An 18,207-nucleotide genomic window follows, 5' to 3' on the forward strand; every position below is an offset into this window, starting at 1 on the left:
TTTGCTTATTATGGTTGGGGACTGGGGGGATGTTGCGTGGTAGGTGGAGCATCTGAAAATTAGTTACTGTAATATTACTTGCAAAACAAGGCAATTATCAAAATATTTCGAGTTTCTTGGTTCCGGGAGGTTCCGACAGGTTCCGATAGTACTGATCATCACGATCGTAGTATCTCTAGCTCACCATATCGCTTCGCAGCGTCGTATAATTGGTATTCTAGTCAACAATTCAGTGTTCGTCTAAAAGAACAGGCCATCAAACATGCTGCCGTGGACTAGCTATAAATTAGAGTCGAAAACTGCAAGCCTGCACTTCTATCTATATGCAAGTCTGCCGTTCATGGCTAAACCCCACAATAATCATTATAGAACTGGGAATTATATTCAAGCTACATAATATCTAAACGACCCCCAAGAGCTATGGGGTAAAATAAATCTAAAAAAATTGAATTTGCTCCGATTATAACGATACGAAAAATTATCTAAATTTTGATACACATATCTACGCAGCAAACTAGATACAGATTTCATAAATACATTCTCATTCCCGACGAAGAATATTTTTCGACAAAAATTAATATTAATTTCAATATAATTCGACTCGGATATAAAATTATACGCTTGAAAATAATAAATTTCCTACCATATTTGCCTCTCCTTCCCTTTCTTTCATTCACTCATTCATAATATTTTGATAATACGTAGCATAACTTCCATCTCTTCCTTACATGTTGTATGCTCGTCTTTTCAACAAAGAATTTCAGTCTTTTTTATATGTATAGCTTGATAGATGGATGAATTTGAAACATGTTGGATTTCATTTTAAAATCCAACTCTTCTATCGCTGACGTTCACATGCTGTACATACAAGTTTTTCCAATATACATACTCAAAAAATAAAAACTTTTCTTCCATGATATATAATTAAAATTACATACAATTTTTTTGGGATGGATGGGGAACATTAAAGGAAGGAAATTAACAACAAAATTATATCTATTCTGTATTTTTTTTGGAATTTTTAATGCAAACTATCTATTTTCTCATCCAATGACTTCAAATATTATAATTTCTTATGCTTATGATTTTTATGTATCTCATTATGTTTTACTATGCGCTTCTCCGAAATAGACAATGCATATTTCTCTTCTGACGAAGACGGGTTTTTTTATCTAGAAATGGAAATTCTTGGTAAATTAAGTTTTACATTTAGTTATTTTAATATGGTGCTTTCGAGAAATTTTGTGGAGCGTAGGAACTATGCATGCATTCTTTGTTTAATAGAATTTTTTGAAGCACTGCCAATAGTTTTTAATGAAGAGGAATTAATATCCTCTTGGCAGTTATTTTTATTTAGCTATTTTCACTAATGAAGACATTGATTTTGATTGAATTAGAATGGAACTCTTGTGTGGGAAATGTTGCATTTTTTGCAAAGTTAGGGATCGTTATTCAGTCCAAAAGATCGTTGTTGGTACACATTATTTCAAAAATTAAAATTCGAATTCTAATGTTTTGAGATTCAATTTCGAATTTTTCGATATTCAAGGTTGAATTTTTCGATATTCAAGTTCGAATGTTTTGAGATTCAATTTTCGAAATTTTTGACTTTCAATTTCGAATGCTTTAAATTTATCCATGCGATGCAAAAAAGTCATAAATACACTGTATTATCGCTTTATTAACTACAAAATCATCACTAACTTAGGGATGGTCTTACTAGATCAAGCCATCGAGAGTCCTTACTGAAAGCACTATAATACTCAATAAATCCTCTGATGCTTCAAAAGCAACAAAATATAAATGATCAAATCTATCAAAACTCAACCTCAATCATCCTGAATTCCCTTAAAATTCCACAATAACAAATTACTCTCAAATTCATGTCATTAATATCATTGTACCGCAAATTATTTACTAGAAATTTCCATCATTTTAAAACTACATTTGATAATCATCATCATTATCTATAAAGCACATGCATATTTCACGTCTAAAAATGTTTTTGAAAGGGTTCAATTTAACATTTTCTGGTATCGAATTAAATTTCTTTTGATTCGGGATTGAGGAACACACACAGATGTAATCGAAGAGATTTAAAAGTTACACTATTATATCTAACATTTTAAAATAGGGATATCACTGAAAATGAAACTAATTTTATTACCGTGAAAAATCAAAATTATAGAGATGGAATCAAGCTATAATTTTCTTTTGTTTCGATAGTACAGAAAGAGAAATCGTGTGTGGGATTTCTGTCAGTTGCATTTGCTAGTAACACAAAAAAAAGAATTAAAACATTTCGATGATGATGAAATGCGGGAGAAATGAGAAGCTAAAAAGGCATCAATACAACAATGTAAAATGGAAATTGGTCTCAGTCATCAGTATAATTGAAATTTGTGACGAAATAATTGCGTTCAACTGGATAGAGAAAGAGATTCTTTTTTTTTGGCCATAAAGAGAAATGGGACAAAAGGAGAAACAGAATTTCGGATCCCGAGGGTAACAAAAAAAGACAAAAACAACTGAAATGTATGCCTTAATATCCATGACGAATTGGATGTCGCATTCAAAATTATCTCTCTGTGTGTTCTTTAAAATGTGCCAAAAATTTAATAGAGAAACTACAGAAGAATAAGCATATCCAACGGGAATGAACAGCGCAGAAAACTATTAGGCATCATTTCCTCCCAAATTATATAAGGGATTTTTTAATCCTATTTCATAGTTCATAGCAACACAAATAGTATTCCTTATTACGTTTTAGACACACACAAAAAAGAAGGAATTCTTCAATACCAGAAACTTCGCATGAAAAAGTTTACTCAACCGTACATAATGCAAGCATTATTGCAATGAAAAATAAAGATATTTTAAGATTTTTCAACATTTAACTTCAAAAAATTTCCTTTTTAACTTCAAAAACTTCTGGTTGTGGATGAGAAAATAAAAATTTTTAATTACGCAGTCATCATCAAATAGTTCATGCAGAAAATATTGTTTCCACAAGTTGTTCCTTATTGTTAAATCGGCACTAACTATTTTTCATTGAAATCAGTATCGAGAGAGCCACTGAAGAGATCTATTAAAGATCTAGCAGAAGCGTAACTAGGTTTTTAAAGATTTTTATGAAAAAAATGTTAAAATTTATGAAATCGAAATAAGATATACAAAAAAATTTGTTAAAAATTAGCAGATTTATTATCTGGATCCATATAAATTACTTCCATTATTTGTGGGAATCGAACCTGATTTATCAAATTGTGATCTTTATGTTTCTAGAGTTTCAAAACTAAGCATATTTTTCCATAGATTCAAATGCTGCAAAATGATGAATATTAGCGAGTTTTTCAAAATTCAATGCAATTTCAAGCTCTAGCTCCTAAAACTGAAAATGATCTAGTTCTCCTTACTACTATTAATATTTAACATCAAATCCTCTTCAGAATATTAAAAGAAATTCACTGTCAATAATCCTAATTGAAAGTTCGAAGACATATTTACTACATCATCCATGAAAATAGATATACCAAGTCATAACTACCTTCCATCTAAACGACTGACAAGAATAATCAATTACTAATATTTTCATGACACAAAACAACCCATTAGTAACATGGAAATTCTCATATTTCATCTTTTATGCTTACCGTTTGCAAAAAATATCAAGCCATGCATTGACAGGTGTCGAGAAAATTTATCTAGTCAACAGAAATTGTTGAGTAATAGATTAATTGGTTCTGTTTAGGAAATGTTTTGATTTGGGATGTCTTCTGGCAAATGCTTTTAAGTTTTAAATTTATCATTAAAAACCCTTTTAAGTCTCTCAAATCCTCCAATTCCCATAACATCAAAAAACCGATTGCTCTCTTCCTCTCATGTCCCATTCATGCATGCATGCTATTAACCTTATGAACAATCACAGATTTAATACTGTTCGAGACAAAAAAAATTCAATAACCGTTTCCATTCTATTGAGGGTCACGAATTATGTTGATGAATTCTTCTAAAATTGTAATTTATAATTTCATTTCATAAGCAGCAAAAGGAAACAAAGAGTGAACTGCACATTAGGGCTTGTTCGTTTATTTTATTGTAACTTAATCGCATTTTAAACAACTGATGAGAGTTTGAAGTGCATTTTTAAAAAAGCATTCAGATGGGAGAATAATCGTGATTAGCATCTTTTTTATTTTATTCCTTCCGAATTGACAGAATCAACAAACACAAATGCACATCATAAAAAATAAACCATGAAATATAAGAAGAAGCATCAAAAAAAATTTAAATATATTTTTTCTGCATTTTAGGGTCACCCGAGATGGCATTTGTATATGCTATGGCATCAGCAGCAGTCACAAGTTTCATAGCACGTGCATGTCGCGATGGACAGCTAACAACATGTGGATGTTCACGTTCAGCACGTCCAAAGCAGTTACACGAAGATTGGACGTGGGGAGGTTGTGGCGATGACCTCGAATTTGGATACAAGTGAGTATTTGAAAAATATTTTTATTTTAGATGTAAAATAGCCAGGATTATGTCAAAATCCATCCTTTGTTATTAACAAAAGGGATTTCTACTCATATTAAATGCTTATGTCCTATCAATATCGGATATAAATGTATATATTTTGTTTGTGAATCATATTCAATGCTATCAGTTACCCAAACAGTAATTTTCCATTGTGGAAAACAAACATTCAGCAGAAGCAAACACAGTAGCATAACCATCCATACGATACTGTTTATTTGCCATAGCAAAACACAAAGATCACGAGAGCATGTTTGCATACAGCAAAAACCAAAAAAAGAGCTTTCCAATATTTTTATTAATCCTCTTTTATGCCAACATTAAAAGTGAATGAGAGGGTGGTGATAACATTGTAGAGGCGTATGTACACACAGAGAATATGAAAATCATTTTGAATTTTGAGATACTTTTTGAGTTTTGAGTCGTAGTGACGAGTAGAATGAATGTTGACTATTCATGCTAGGGACGAGTTAGATTGTTAATTTTGGTGGGATTATTAAAAATTGAAAAATCATTAAAATTTAAGAGGGAATTGTCGAGATTCCCGGTCGATATACGACGAAGTACTGTCCACATGGCAGTCTTGCTACCGATGCAGACTTAAGAACACTAAGCACAATATTTGATCAGTAACATCCAATGGAAATACTCAAAAAACTCCTTTTGATGCCACAAAAATTTAATTTTGCAAATATTGGAAATACTTTCACTCAAAAAAGACGTACCTATCAATCACTTAGACTTGCAAGCATATACATACTTACTAAAAATAACAATTTTCTTCCCACAACATAACAGACATCATACAAATCTGCCTTTTGTTATTTTAATATTTAAACAAGATTAATTTGTGATGCCAAAATCAAATCATTTTATGTCATACAATGACTTCCTATATTCTACATCACATTTATCTGAACATATTTGTATCTCTTGCATCAATTGTAATAAAATGATGTGAATATGTTTGGTTGGAGAGAGAGAAAGGCAGAAAATTTATATTGCATTAATATCAGATTAAATGCAGTTATGGAAACATACATTATGAGAAGATATAGTTTGTATTTTTTGTCAAGTGCAGTAACCACACAAGCACAAGACTTAAAGTGGATGACAGGAAAGTCATAAATTAAAAACATAAGTGAAAGAAATTGTATCTCTTACACAAATATACATAATATGTATTACATTGTATTTTGGTCTTAAGTCTGAAGTGAAAAAATGTGTAAATTCCTTTCCTTCTTTTTTTTGGCCTGAAGATCGTGGGGTCCATAAATTAACAAACGATAAGACGGAAAGTATAAAAATATCCCTTGACGCTTCCTTTTTCTCTGTTCTACTTCTTCTCACAGTGCGTCATTAGAATGTATGGGCATTTGTGTTTTTGTCGGAATATGCCGAAAAAGGAAATTGTTTTTTGAGTACCTAAGTATTGTGATAATAGTCGGTAGGATTCTTTTGAGATGTCGGCAGATTTGCTTTTCTTGTGGTTTGGATTTTTTTGACTTCTTCGGATATTAATGGATAGTTTTTGCAGGATTTTAACAAATTAGTTTCTAGAAGTATTGTGGGAAATTTGAGCTTTGTTTCTGGTAAATATTGATGCTTAATTAGACAAACTAGGTTTGGAAATTGATCCTTAATGTACCATTCAAGTGAGCAAATTCAGTGATGGACACGATGTACGGTTCATGGTATTTCGAAAAACTTCCAGGTGCACACGGATGTACATAGGCTGCCCACCACTGATTTAATCCATAAAAATCTAGATTTAACATTGATGATACCTCCAATTTTCACCAGAAATCTAGTTCCTCATTTCAAAATTATAGTTCTAGAATATTCAAAAATATTCCAATGCTCTTAACACTTCCGCCCCTAGTTACTCAGGTCATATAATCAAGCAAATTAATATATCCTCAAATAAATTATTCAGACAGACAACAACCCAGAGAAATTCAACATTTCTTCCTATCTTTGGCCTAATATAAAAGAGTAGACACGGAATAAATTCCGAACGAACATATCGAATAAAAAGGAAAAGAGCCTAATTTAATATAAAATGGAATGTCACTTAAGAAACATTTAATCTGCCATAAATATCTTACACAAAAAATGACATGTCAGAATGTATCAAGGAAAAGGCAATAACGTGTTTAATTTCACAAACAATAAAATTTATTGTCTTCTTCACTTATTCCGATTATGTCCAATAAATTGGTATTTAGAATCCGAAGAAAAGGAAAAATCACCACATTTTTATGACAATTTTTCCTTTTCTTGACTTCCTTTGTTAGTTGACTGCATATTGATATTGATATTTATTGAATAAGTGAAATGAATGTTGAAGGGACGGGCATTGATATGCAGCATGGTCATCTGTATAGAACATTTATGTCCCTCTTCATTATCGTTTCGTCACTTTGAATTTAATTAGTCACACTATTTTCTACATCAATGATTTTTACCCTCTGGTGTTGAAGTGCTTGAGTAGTGTGAGTCAATAACTAGTTTTGAGTCATCTAATGTCAAAAAATGTAGAACCTAATGATTGTAAAATGATCAATTACAGTGAAATGTTTGAAAGATCAGTTTTTGATAGGAATCGAACCTTTATTATCTTCATTGGATGAAACTCTACCACTCAAAGCCTATTGGCACACCCTGGCAATATTATAAACACAATACAAATCTCCTGATCTCTCTGACCAGAAAAACTTTTAATAACATAAATTCTAAATATCTTTTCCCATCCAGATTCTCTCAAAACTTTGTCGACATCCGCGAAAAGGAAAGAAAGCGTGGCGCACGTGGATTAGTAACAGTTCCAAAGACAACTGAACTGATGGGAAATGAGACAGCTGCAGATAATTCCACAACTTCAACCACATTGAGTCCCGAAGAGCAGGCAAAAACAGATGAGATGCTTAAACTCCAACAGAAAATCACGCAAGAAATTTTAAATTCAAATTTAAAAGAGAAGGAAATGAATGAGTTGCAGGTAAATTGAAAAAGTTTCCCATTCGCTATTCATTGAGTGCTGTGCACACAATGACTAGCTGCAATTAGCTACAGCAATTTATAAATATTAATTTTTCAATGAAATTTTATAGGAAAAAATCAATAAGGAAATTCTCAATTCAAAGATTTTCAACATCAATGCGGATCATGAGAATATGGGACGTAAAAAGAATCGCTTTAAGACAGCATCCAATAAGGCGCGTGCATTGATGAACCTTCATAACAATGAAGCTGGACGTAGAGTAAGTTCAATATTTGCTTAGCAATAAAGTCTTGTTTCAATATTTGATAATAAATTAACTTTTGCTATTTTCATAGGCTGCAATTAAAAAGCATCAAGTGCTGTGCACATGTCATGGTATCAGCGGTTCATGCAGTTTAATCACATGCTGGCAACAGTTATCGTCTGTTAGAGAAATCGGTAAGTAGTTTTGAGTAGAATTTTGGATCTGAGTGAGCTAAATCTATGGAAATATCATAGAAGCAGCTATAATTAAGGACTTGTCCAGAGTTCTATGAAATGCCTTTGGAAATCCACTCCAAGTTTCCATTAAACTCAATAGTCCAACTTGTGCATGCAAGATATGTTTGAATGATATCTCGATGATTAAATCAACCGTTTTATTTACTAATAAATGAATAATTATATTCTAGGCGACTACTTACGAGAACAATACGAGCAAGCAACGCAAGTAAAAATGAATAAGCGTGGTCGATTACAAGTAAAAGATTCCAGATATAAAGTACCAACAGCACTCGATTTAGTTTATCTTGATGAAAGTCCTGATTGGTGTCGTGCAAATAAGCAACTGCAATGGCCAGGTAAGAATACATATACATTAATCATTATTTATGCATCTGCCACTTGAAAAAAGAAAAAAATTTAATTAATTTCCATTTTTTAATTTTTACTTTTACTCGTCTCATCTCCCTTTAGGCACGCACGGCCGTAAATGTAATCGTACTTCAACAGGATTAGACAGCTGTTCAATTCTTTGTTGTGGACGTGGATATAATACAAAGAAAATTGTACTTTATGAGAGATGCAATTGCAAATTTCAATGGTGTTGTAATGTGAGATGTGAAACATGTAAACGAGTTATTCAGGAATACACTTGTAAATAAGATAACTTTTAATTTATGGCTTAAATTAAGTAAAACGAACGTTGATAAATTTTTTAATAATAAATCAATTGAGATGAATAAATATTTAGAGATTCGTTTTTTTCGTGCACAATATACAAAAAAAAAAAGATGTAAGCATAAATTAATGAATGAAATGATGATGACAGAGATGAGAGTTAATTTTCTCATTCTATTTGATAGAGAAAAATGTTGATTGAATTCTGTTATGGATCGAACATTACTGTAGCAATTTCATTCGATTGGAAGATTTTGAATAACTCATTACTTAGCTGATTGGTTCATGACCGAGCGATGCATAAGTTGATGTGGGAGTTTTGGAGGTAAACTTTGAATTATTAATGGATTTCTTGGATGAAGTTGAGCATCAAATGAAGAATTGTTGAAGATCAAATGATTAAACCTTCAGAATTCTTAAGCAGAACTGAAATAGATTGTTAACGCAATGATCAATGACTTCAGTACTAAAATACTGAACATTGTCATTCTTTGATGATTCTAGACTTAGTAAAGTAGCTCAAATCTTGACTGAAACTTTACAAACCATCTCCAAATGATCTGACATACCAAAAACCCAATAACTTCCTGCACCACTCGGTCATGTCAAACGAATCGATAAAAAGCTTTTGGAATTTATCCAAAAAAGAGTTAAAAGTTATTTCATCGAATTTCCAACTCAATCAACACATTAAGAAAAATTAGACGAAAGGAAAATCAATTTTCTCTCTATCTGTTCAATGTACTCTGTATAAAATTTATACAAACAATTAATTAATTAATTATTTTTGTTGAAGCTACTAATTGATAGAGAATAGAAAAAAAAGAAGTAATTTATTAAGTCATGAAATCATGTAAGCTCATCCCAATGAAATTTGATAGCCATTAGTTGATGAATTTGTTACTTAATTACTACATCAGAACATTTTTTTTTCTTCATCTACAATAGACATACGTGTATCTATAGAAACAATTTTATCTATTAATATATGAATATACAATAATAAACTTTAATTTGCGTAGAGACTTTTGTGAATAATAATAAATAGTAGGATTGTTAATATATTGAGGATAGTCGATTGTGAAAGATTTTTTTGAAATTTTCATCAATTTTTTTAATCAGAAAATTAATCTTGAAAGTTTATGGAATTAGAATTTTTCATTATGTTACGGCAATAAGTAAGTCTCTTGTAATAATATAAACGCATCTTGAATTTTAATTTATTTGAATCGTTTTGGATAGTAAAGTTGATTTAATGATTAATTTCAAAGCTTGATCCTGAGGAGCACATGACTGTAGAATTCAAATTTGCTGCATTGGCAATGACACAAGAATTTGGCAGAGCTTGAAGTCGACTCGACTTTTGCTTACAAAATCCGAGTCGATATCAAGCACTGCAAATCGGATTGAATCTAGAACTTTACAACACAAAACGACACAACGTACAAAAAAAGAAATAAAAATTTTCACAAGAAAATCAGCAACAATTTCCGTCTAATTTGCAACTAATTTAAATATGAAAGCTCTGATAAAGCTAGATGATGATGATTTGTTCATATAATTATGGATTTAAAAGATTAATATTAATAAATTTCTAAACAAGGAAGAAAAAAAGAAACAAAATCAATGTAAATATTCATAAAATGAAAAGTTTGTAGAAGTATAAGTGTAATGATTCATTTCCATCCTCCATAAACAAAATTTACATAATTTTTACATAAAAAATTTCTTTGAGGAAGAAAAAAATATTTAAAATTTATTAATAATAAATTAAATTAAATTAAGGAATAACAGTATTACCCGCATCACGAAAGAACTTTTTTTTTTGTAAAGATTTATTTCTCTTTTTTTAATTACAAAGCGATAATTTATGAGCTAAATTGACAAATTTGGTAATTTATGTACAATATTGTTTTAGATAAAGAAGATTTTAATTGAATTTTTGGTGTAAATTTGAAGATGATTTTGGCAAGTTTTTTGTAGGCTTTTGAATTTCCTTCTCATTATTCAAGGCTGAAGAAAGAGAGACTGATGTAGTGTGGACTTTGAAAATAAAGCTTATGGAACTTCATGAGGATTGTGTAAATCATTAAAACATCCAAAAAACAGATTTGCAGACTTTTTGCTAACCCTTCGGCTACAAAAGCCTTATACAATATGCAAATATGCTTAAATATGGCCTCGATACCTAAGATTCCATTCAGCTAGAACATTAAAACCTTTAAAATAAATTGAACAACTTTAATCCACAATATCAAAGTTACATCACACCTACAACCGTCAATTCTATGAAAAGTCGATGAAAAATTGATTCAAGAAGAACTAGGGCAATCAGAACAGAACAATCATTCATGCCCGATAAATAAACAAAAGAAAATCCAACAATCATCTTCAAATCATCTCGAAATTAACGTTGATTGATATTTTTTCATTTACAAATAAAAATTTACACAGAATTTTCGTAGATTCCACATAAAGGCTTAATAAATCACTTAATTAATTAATTAAATTCTCTCTAAACTTGATGTGGTAACCAAAATCTCAATTTTTAAAAGAAGATTTCTCAATAATATTATTAATAAAATAATAAATTATACTTTGTTTTCATTTTTCTCACGAGCAAAAAAAAATAAAGGAACAAAAATTAAAATGAAGGTGTAAAACTTTTTATGATGAAAAAAAAAAAGAATGAAAAGATTTTAAAAAAAGGAGAAACAAAAAATAAATAAAATAAAATAAAAGTGAATAAAAGTTTCAATGATATTTGAAGAATTCACAGCATGATTTTTTATCCATTTTTTTTTTTCATAGCTCATCATCTCCATTATTATCATCATCGGTAAATCGAAGTGCTCTTTCACAACGCTTCATTGGTTTTTTAAGCACTACCGTACCTATCGGTTCATCAGTCTCATTTGGACGATTTGCATCATATACAAAATATCCGCGAACAACTGTAGCATAAACTCTTCCTTTTACTGTCTTTCCAAAATATGGACATATTTTGTTTTTGAACAATGCCGCTTCTTTTGTGATAGTCCATTCCTCCTCTGGATCCCAAATACAAAAGTCAGCATCATAGCCAACTTTGAGTTTACCTTTATTCTTATCAAAACCACAAAGCTTTGCTGGATTACAACTCATCAATTGATGTACATCATGAATACTCATTCGATTCTTTATACATTCCGTCCAGAATATCGGAAGTCCAAATTGAAGTGAAGAGATTCCATTTGCAGCTTCAATAAAATTACCTCGATTTCTACCGCCAATCAAACATTTTGTTTTAATTGAACTTGGCAAATGACTGCTGGATATATTGTAAAAATCGTACATTTTCATCGAATCCCACAATTGATTCTTATTTTTTCCATTTCGTATGGGTGGAGAGCATTTGTATTCAGTCTTTCCATTTCCGATTTCTTCGGATGCTAATGACAGATAATGTAACGATGTTTCAACAGACAATGTTGACTGCTTTGGGGTTTTTTGGTTACGATATTTTTGTATCAATGCAGCAAAGTCGGATGATGATAAGTCTGTTAAATGAATTTTCATTTTATGCTCCTTAATTAAATCAAGTACCATTTCAATTCCACATTTTTCCATTGATGAATGCTTCATTGTTAAATATGTATTGTAATCTTTCAAGTTAGCATTTTCAGGTACAATGGGTTCTTTTAATTCTATATCAGGCTTTATCTGTAAAGTACAAAGCACTCAAATATTGATTCTGTTTAAAATTTGTTTTAGATCCTGAACCGAGCTACACATTATGGAATGACAATAAAGGCAACTTAATAAACTGCTTCAATAGTCTGAGACATAGCCACGTGCTTTTCATCCCATAAAGACCAACTGATTCTCTACTACTCGGTAATATTCAATTCAACAAAATCTGATTACTTACAGCAAAAACACAATTGGTTTCCTCCAATACTTCAAGAGCTTTCTTCAAATCTTCTTTAGTTAAATGGGAAAAGTCTGGGTAGCTGTCTTGTGGATTGAGAATTGCCTTAAAACCACAGACACCTTGATTTGCCATAGGAATAAGCTCATCATGATTATCACTTGTAACACCTCCCCAAAAACCCACATCAATATTTAAAGAGTTTTTGCTTCTTGCTTCCACAATCTTTGCCTTTAAGTTCTTTAATGTTGTTGTTGCCGGCTTTGAGTACCTTAAAAATATTTTTTATATTTACTAGATGGAAAAATATAAAAATATTTATAAATACATTGGATTGTCAACAATGCACGTGTATCCGCCCGCACTAGCTGCTTTTGTGATGGATGAAAAATCTTCCAAGTCGCTTCCCGAACAAATGTTTACGTTTGCATCGATCAGACCGCTCATTATAATGTTGTTTTTAAAATCATACACCTAGTGAGTAAATTAAGTCATTCACTCTCGGATTTTCATTTACTCTCAAAAAAAATGAAAAGAAAAAAATTTTACATCGGCTCCCGTTGAACGAAACATCCAAGAATTGATCTCTTCCTGAGACGTAAATATTCGTTTAATTGTTCCATCAATATTTGACACAAGCACTCCACCTGATACAAAATCTTTACATTCATCTGTATCAACTAGTATCCGTTTACTAAGATACAATGAATCTAATTCCAATACTTCCATAATTAAATCTTGAAAATTTTTTATTTCACTTTTCTATTTTCATCTACGATTCGATAAGAACTAAAGGAAAAATGAGAAAATGAAAACATTTTCTTTTCTTTCAGCATCACTTTTTGGCATATACGAGAGAAAATGTTCAGACAATGAGATTTCACGCTCTGAGGTTTTACTCAATGAAATGTTGGCTTTTACTAGATATTTTAAGTAATTAAAGCTTTCAATACGAGAATTCAGTTCGTAATTTATGACTAACTTTAGGCACGTGCTGTTATATATATAAAATAAATAAACTGACAAAAATGTAAATCATTTACCTAAAGTTAAATTTAAAGTCCAAAAATAATACCAAAAAAAGTCAAATTCAATTATTCCGAAATGTAAAAGTTTAAAGTTCATCTTTCGACAATTTCAAAGTGATTCATACTTTGTTTTAATATTAAATTACATATTTATATAGATTTAAATTATATATCTATAATTATTTATACATATCGATATTGATTAATTAAATTGACGAAAAATGTAGACTGTTCACCTCAAATCAGCTTTGAATGTCGAAAGCAGAGTTGGACGTACTTTGGGAGTCAAGACTACAAAAGTTCCAAAAGTTGCCACCATTTTGGAGTCGCTTCCCCCAAATCAATAGAGTCGCCTTCAATGGAGTCCGGACTTTAACGCAGGCGACAACACTTCTTTTTAAGGAGGTGCCTTCACTGGAGTCCCGCCAACTCTGGTCGAAAGTTATTCTAAAATTAATCGATTTCAAACTAATTTCCATGGTCATTGTTGACGTTACTTATTAGAAGTATGAACTCAATTTGTGGCCAGTTAAAATATATTTAGTGAATTGTGAAGACATTAAAATGAAATTCTCAAAAGGAAATTTTCACCCGTTTATGTTGCACGACCAGATGATAGAAAATTTATTGAAAAATGATGAAGCATTGTATCATCTTCCAACAATTCCTGAATTTTTTGCTGGTCAAGAAGTTTTTATAACTGGAGGAACTGGATTTGTTGGAAAAGTGTTGATTGAGAAATTGTTGCGATCATGTCCAGAAATTAAGACTATTTACATTTTATTGAGACCAAAGAAAGGACTATCCATCGATGAAAGATTAAGATCCCTTTGTGATCAAGTTGTATTTGATGCATTAAGAGTGTTTAATCCAAATTTTAAGAATAAGCTGGTCGCAGTAGGAGGTGATGTGTCTGAACTTGGACTCGGACTATCAGAATTTGACAAGACTCTAATGAAGGATGTGACGATCGTTTATCACTCAGCTGCCAGTGTTCGATTTGATGATTCAATAAAGTTTGCAGTTCTGATGAATACAAGAGGAACTAGAGAACTTATGGAGTTTGCCACTACACTAAAAAATATAAAATGTGTAATGCATGTATCAACAACTTATAGCAATCTTGGACATGATTCTGTAAAAGAAGAGATTTATCCAGGAATAGCGGACTGGCAGAAGACAATTGAAGTCTGTGAAAAAATGGATGAAAATATACTAAATTTTGTTACAAAAAAATATTCAAATTTAATGCCGAATACTTACGTGTTTTCGAAGAATCTTGCTGAAAGTGTAACTCAACATTATAGTGACCATTATGGACTTCCAGCGATTGTTTTTCGTCCATCTATAATCCTCAGTGCATGGACAGAACCTTTTCGAGGATATGTTGACAATTTTAATGGACCAATGGGAATGCTATTGGCTTCACATATTGGGATTATTAAGACTGCCTACGGCGATCCTAAGAATGTACTTGATATGCTACCTGTCGATGTGTGTGTAAAAGCTATGATCATTTCCACTTGGAAACGAGTTCACGAGCAGCCAAAGTAATGATATATATTTTATTATTTCCTGTTTCAAATCTGTAAAAATTATTTCCAGTGATCTTCCAGTCATCAATGCAGCTGCCGCTAAAATGATAGCAGTAACAATTAATCAATTGTTTGAAATAGTTGAAAGCGGTGGTTGTGTAGAATTTCCTCCTGGAGATTTAGCAATTTTTGTTCAAAGTGGTGGTGTGACTTTATGCAGAATATGGAACTTAATTCGTTGTTTCTTTTATCAACTTATACCAGCAATGATCATTGATACAGCGCTAAAAATGAAAGGAATGAAGCCTAGGTGATTTTACTATAATTAATAAATTATTTTAATAGTTTGACTTCATGATTTTTATGTTTTAAAGATTGATGAAACTACAACGCAAAATTTTTGATGCCAACAATGCACTAACATATTTCACAACTCACAACTTTGACTTTCAAAATGAAAATTTCTTAAAGCTATCTTCATATCTAAGACCTGAGGATTATAAAGCATTCGAATTTACTTCTCAGCTAAAGTACTCATTGATCACATATTCTCGCTTTGCTATTTATGGATTCAGGCGTTATTTATTGAATTTTAAGGATGAAGATCTTGAGAAAGATAGAAAAAGGGAAGAAAAACGAAGATTAGTTACAAATATTTTTAAATTTTTAGTTTATTCTGTTCTATTTTACATTATAATTTTTAAAACAGATATTTTAAGCTATATACCACAATGAAGCATCAACAAAATTCAATTTAAACTGTGTAACTTTCTTTAAGTTAAATAATGATTTTTAATAAACGAATAACTGTCATAAATTTTTGTTTAAAGTTATCAATTCCATTATGGTTTGCAATTTTTTCATTTAGGTTTAATGCACAATCTATCTTTTCTAACCAATTTACTGACTTTACGCTTTTTCCTATATATTAATTAATTCACAGTCATTTTGATTGTTATATTTTCTTGTTCTTGAGGGTCTTCAACTAACAATCTTTTTAAACATTATAATTTAATTTATATCGTGGAATTTGATTTATTTTAATTCATGGAATCTCTTTTAATAAATTAACAATAAATTTTTCAATTTTGTATCAAAATGTATTAACAAGTTGTTTAACTTTACTTTTTTACATACATATAAACACATTAAATTGACGAAAAATCGAAGACTATCCACCTCAAATCAGCCTTGAATAACGAAAGATATCCGAAAATTAACCGACTTCAAATTAATTACCATTGTCTAATATTTTTATGCTTATAAGAAGTTCATATTAAATTTGTGACCAGTTTGATTGCAATTATTGGATTGTAAAGACATTAAAATGAAATTTCCAAATGGACATTTTCACCCGTTTATGTTGCACGACCAGATGATAGAAAATTTGTTGAAAAAGGATGAGCCTTTAAATCATCTGCCAACAATTCCTGAATTTTTTGCTGCTCAAGAAATTTTCATAACAGGGGGAACAGGTTTTCTTGGGAAAGTGTTAATTGAAAAGTTGTTGCGATCATGTCCAGACATTAAGACTATTTACATCCTGTTGAGACCAAAAAAAGGACAATCCGTGGATGAAAGATTAAGATCCCTTTGTGATCAAGTTGTATTTGATGCATTAAGAGTGTGCAATCCAAATTTTATGGATAAACTAGTCGCAGTAAAAGGTGATGTGTCTGAACTTGGACTCGGACTATCAGAATTTGACAAGACTCTAATGAAGGATGTGACGATCGTTTATCATTCAGCTGCTAGTGTCCGATTTGATGATTCAATAAAATATGCTGTTCTGATGAATACAAGAGGAACTAGAGAACTCATGGAGTTTGCCACTACACTAAAAAATATAAAATGTGTAATGCATGTATCAACAACCTTTAGTAATCTTGGACATGATTCTGTAAAAGAAGAGATTTATCCAGGAATAGCCGACTGGCGGAAGACAATTGAAATCTGTGAAAAAATGGATGAAAATATACTAAATTTTGTTACAAAAAAATATACAAACTTTATGCCGAATACTTACGTGTTCTCGAAGAATCTTGCTGAAAGTGTAACTCAACATTATAGTGATAGACTTCCAGCGATTGTTTTTCGTCCATCTATAATCCTCAGTGCAATAAAAGAACCTTTTCGAGGATATGTTGACAATATTAATGGACCAATGGGTATATTTTTGGCTTCACATATTGGAATTAGTAAGACTATGCTCTGCGATCCTAAGAATATACTTGATATGCTACCTGTCGATTTGTGTGTAAAAGCTATGATCATTTCCACTTGGAAACGAGGTCACGAGCAGTTAAAGTAATGATATATATTTTATTATTTCCTGTTTCAAATCTGTAAAAATTATTTCCAGTGATCTTCCAGTCATCAATGCAGCTTCCGCTAGAGCAGTAACAGTGACAATTAATCAACTACTTGAAATTGGAAAAAATAGTGGATGTGTAGAATTTCCTCCTGGAAATTTAGCAATTTTTGTCCAAAGTGGTGGTGTTACTTTATGCAGAACATGGAATCTAATTCGTTGTTTCTTTTATCAGCTTATTCCAGCAATGATCATTGATACAGCACTAAAAATGAAAGGAATGAAGCCTAGGTGATTTTACTATAATTAATAAATTACTTTAATAATTTGATTTAATGATTTTTATGTTTTAAAGGTTGATGAAGTTGCAACGCAAAATGTTTGAAGCAAACAAGGCACTAACATATTTCACAACTCACAACTTTGACTTTCATAATGAAAATTTCTTAAAGCTATCTTCACATCTTAGAGCTGAGGATTATAAAGCTTTTGAAATTGTTTCTTCATATAATTACTCATTGATCACATATTCTCGATTTGCTCTCTATGGTTTTAGGCGTTATTTATTGAACTTTAAGGATGAAGATCTTGAGAAAGATAGAAAAAGGGAAGAAAAACGAAGATTAGTTACAAATATTTTAAAATATTTAATTTATTTTGCTCTATTTTACATTATAATGTTTGGAACAGACATTTTGAACTATATACCATAAAGTTCTTTACTC

At 30.9% G+C, this 18,207-nt stretch overlaps 4 protein-coding genes across 5 annotated transcripts in view; 3 read left to right on the top strand and 1 right to left on the bottom strand.

Annotated features, from left to right (window-relative positions):
• Positions 1 to 11,369, top strand: part of Wnt5 (Wnt oncogene analog 5) — an 83,266-nt gene extending 71,897 nt beyond the window's left edge. For both annotated transcript variants that reach the window (XM_070639358.1, XM_070639357.1), the window contains 6 exons: positions 4,314 to 4,494; positions 7,294 to 7,537; positions 7,650 to 7,799; positions 7,876 to 7,978; positions 8,212 to 8,379; positions 8,495 to 11,369. In XM_070639358.1, coding sequence (XP_070495459.1) covers positions 4,314 to 4,494; positions 7,294 to 7,537; positions 7,650 to 7,799; positions 7,876 to 7,978; positions 8,212 to 8,379; positions 8,495 to 8,682 — 1,034 coding nt within the window. In that variant the 3' untranslated portion in view covers positions 8,683 to 11,369. The remainder of the gene's footprint in view (positions 1 to 4,313; positions 4,495 to 7,293; positions 7,538 to 7,649; positions 7,800 to 7,875; positions 7,979 to 8,211; positions 8,380 to 8,494) is intronic.
• LOC139089759 (allantoinase, mitochondrial) lies at positions 10,495 to 13,397 on the bottom strand. Its single transcript, XM_070639359.1, has 4 exons — positions 13,158 to 13,397; positions 12,937 to 13,082; positions 12,609 to 12,879; positions 10,495 to 12,400 (listed from the first exon to the last, which is right to left on the bottom strand). Exons 1-4 carry the CDS (start codon positions 13,335 to 13,337, stop codon positions 11,504 to 11,506), a joined length of 1,494 nt encoding a protein of 497 aa, XP_070495460.1. The 5' UTR covers positions 13,338 to 13,397; the 3' UTR covers positions 10,495 to 11,503.
• Positions 13,398 to 14,149: 752 nt separating this feature from the next.
• Positions 14,150 to 15,988, top strand: LOC139089930 (putative fatty acyl-CoA reductase CG5065). The gene is made up of 3 exons (XM_070639579.1): positions 14,150 to 15,186; positions 15,242 to 15,481; positions 15,546 to 15,988. The coding sequence occupies exons 1-3, from the start codon at positions 14,201 to 14,203 to the stop codon at positions 15,904 to 15,906; spliced, it is 1,587 nt and encodes a 528-aa protein (XP_070495680.1). The 5' UTR covers positions 14,150 to 14,200; the 3' UTR covers positions 15,907 to 15,988.
• Positions 15,989 to 16,487: 499 nt separating this feature from the next.
• Positions 16,488 to 17,648, top strand: LOC139089965 (putative fatty acyl-CoA reductase CG5065; the record flags this gene model as incomplete). Its single annotated transcript, XM_070639630.1, has 2 exons — positions 16,488 to 17,478; positions 17,534 to 17,648. Coding segments are annotated over exons 1-2 (1,095 nt in total), but the record flags the coding sequence as incomplete, so codon positions are not given.
• Between the last annotated feature and the right edge of the window lie 559 nt (positions 17,649 to 18,207).

This window comes from Chironomus tepperi, unplaced genomic scaffold (genome assembly GCF_022539635.2).
Source record: "Chironomus tepperi strain 1889 unplaced genomic scaffold, CSIRO-AGI_Ctep_v1 contig_196, whole genome shotgun sequence".
Taxonomy (NCBI): Eukaryota; Metazoa; Arthropoda; class Insecta; order Diptera; family Chironomidae; genus Chironomus; species Chironomus tepperi.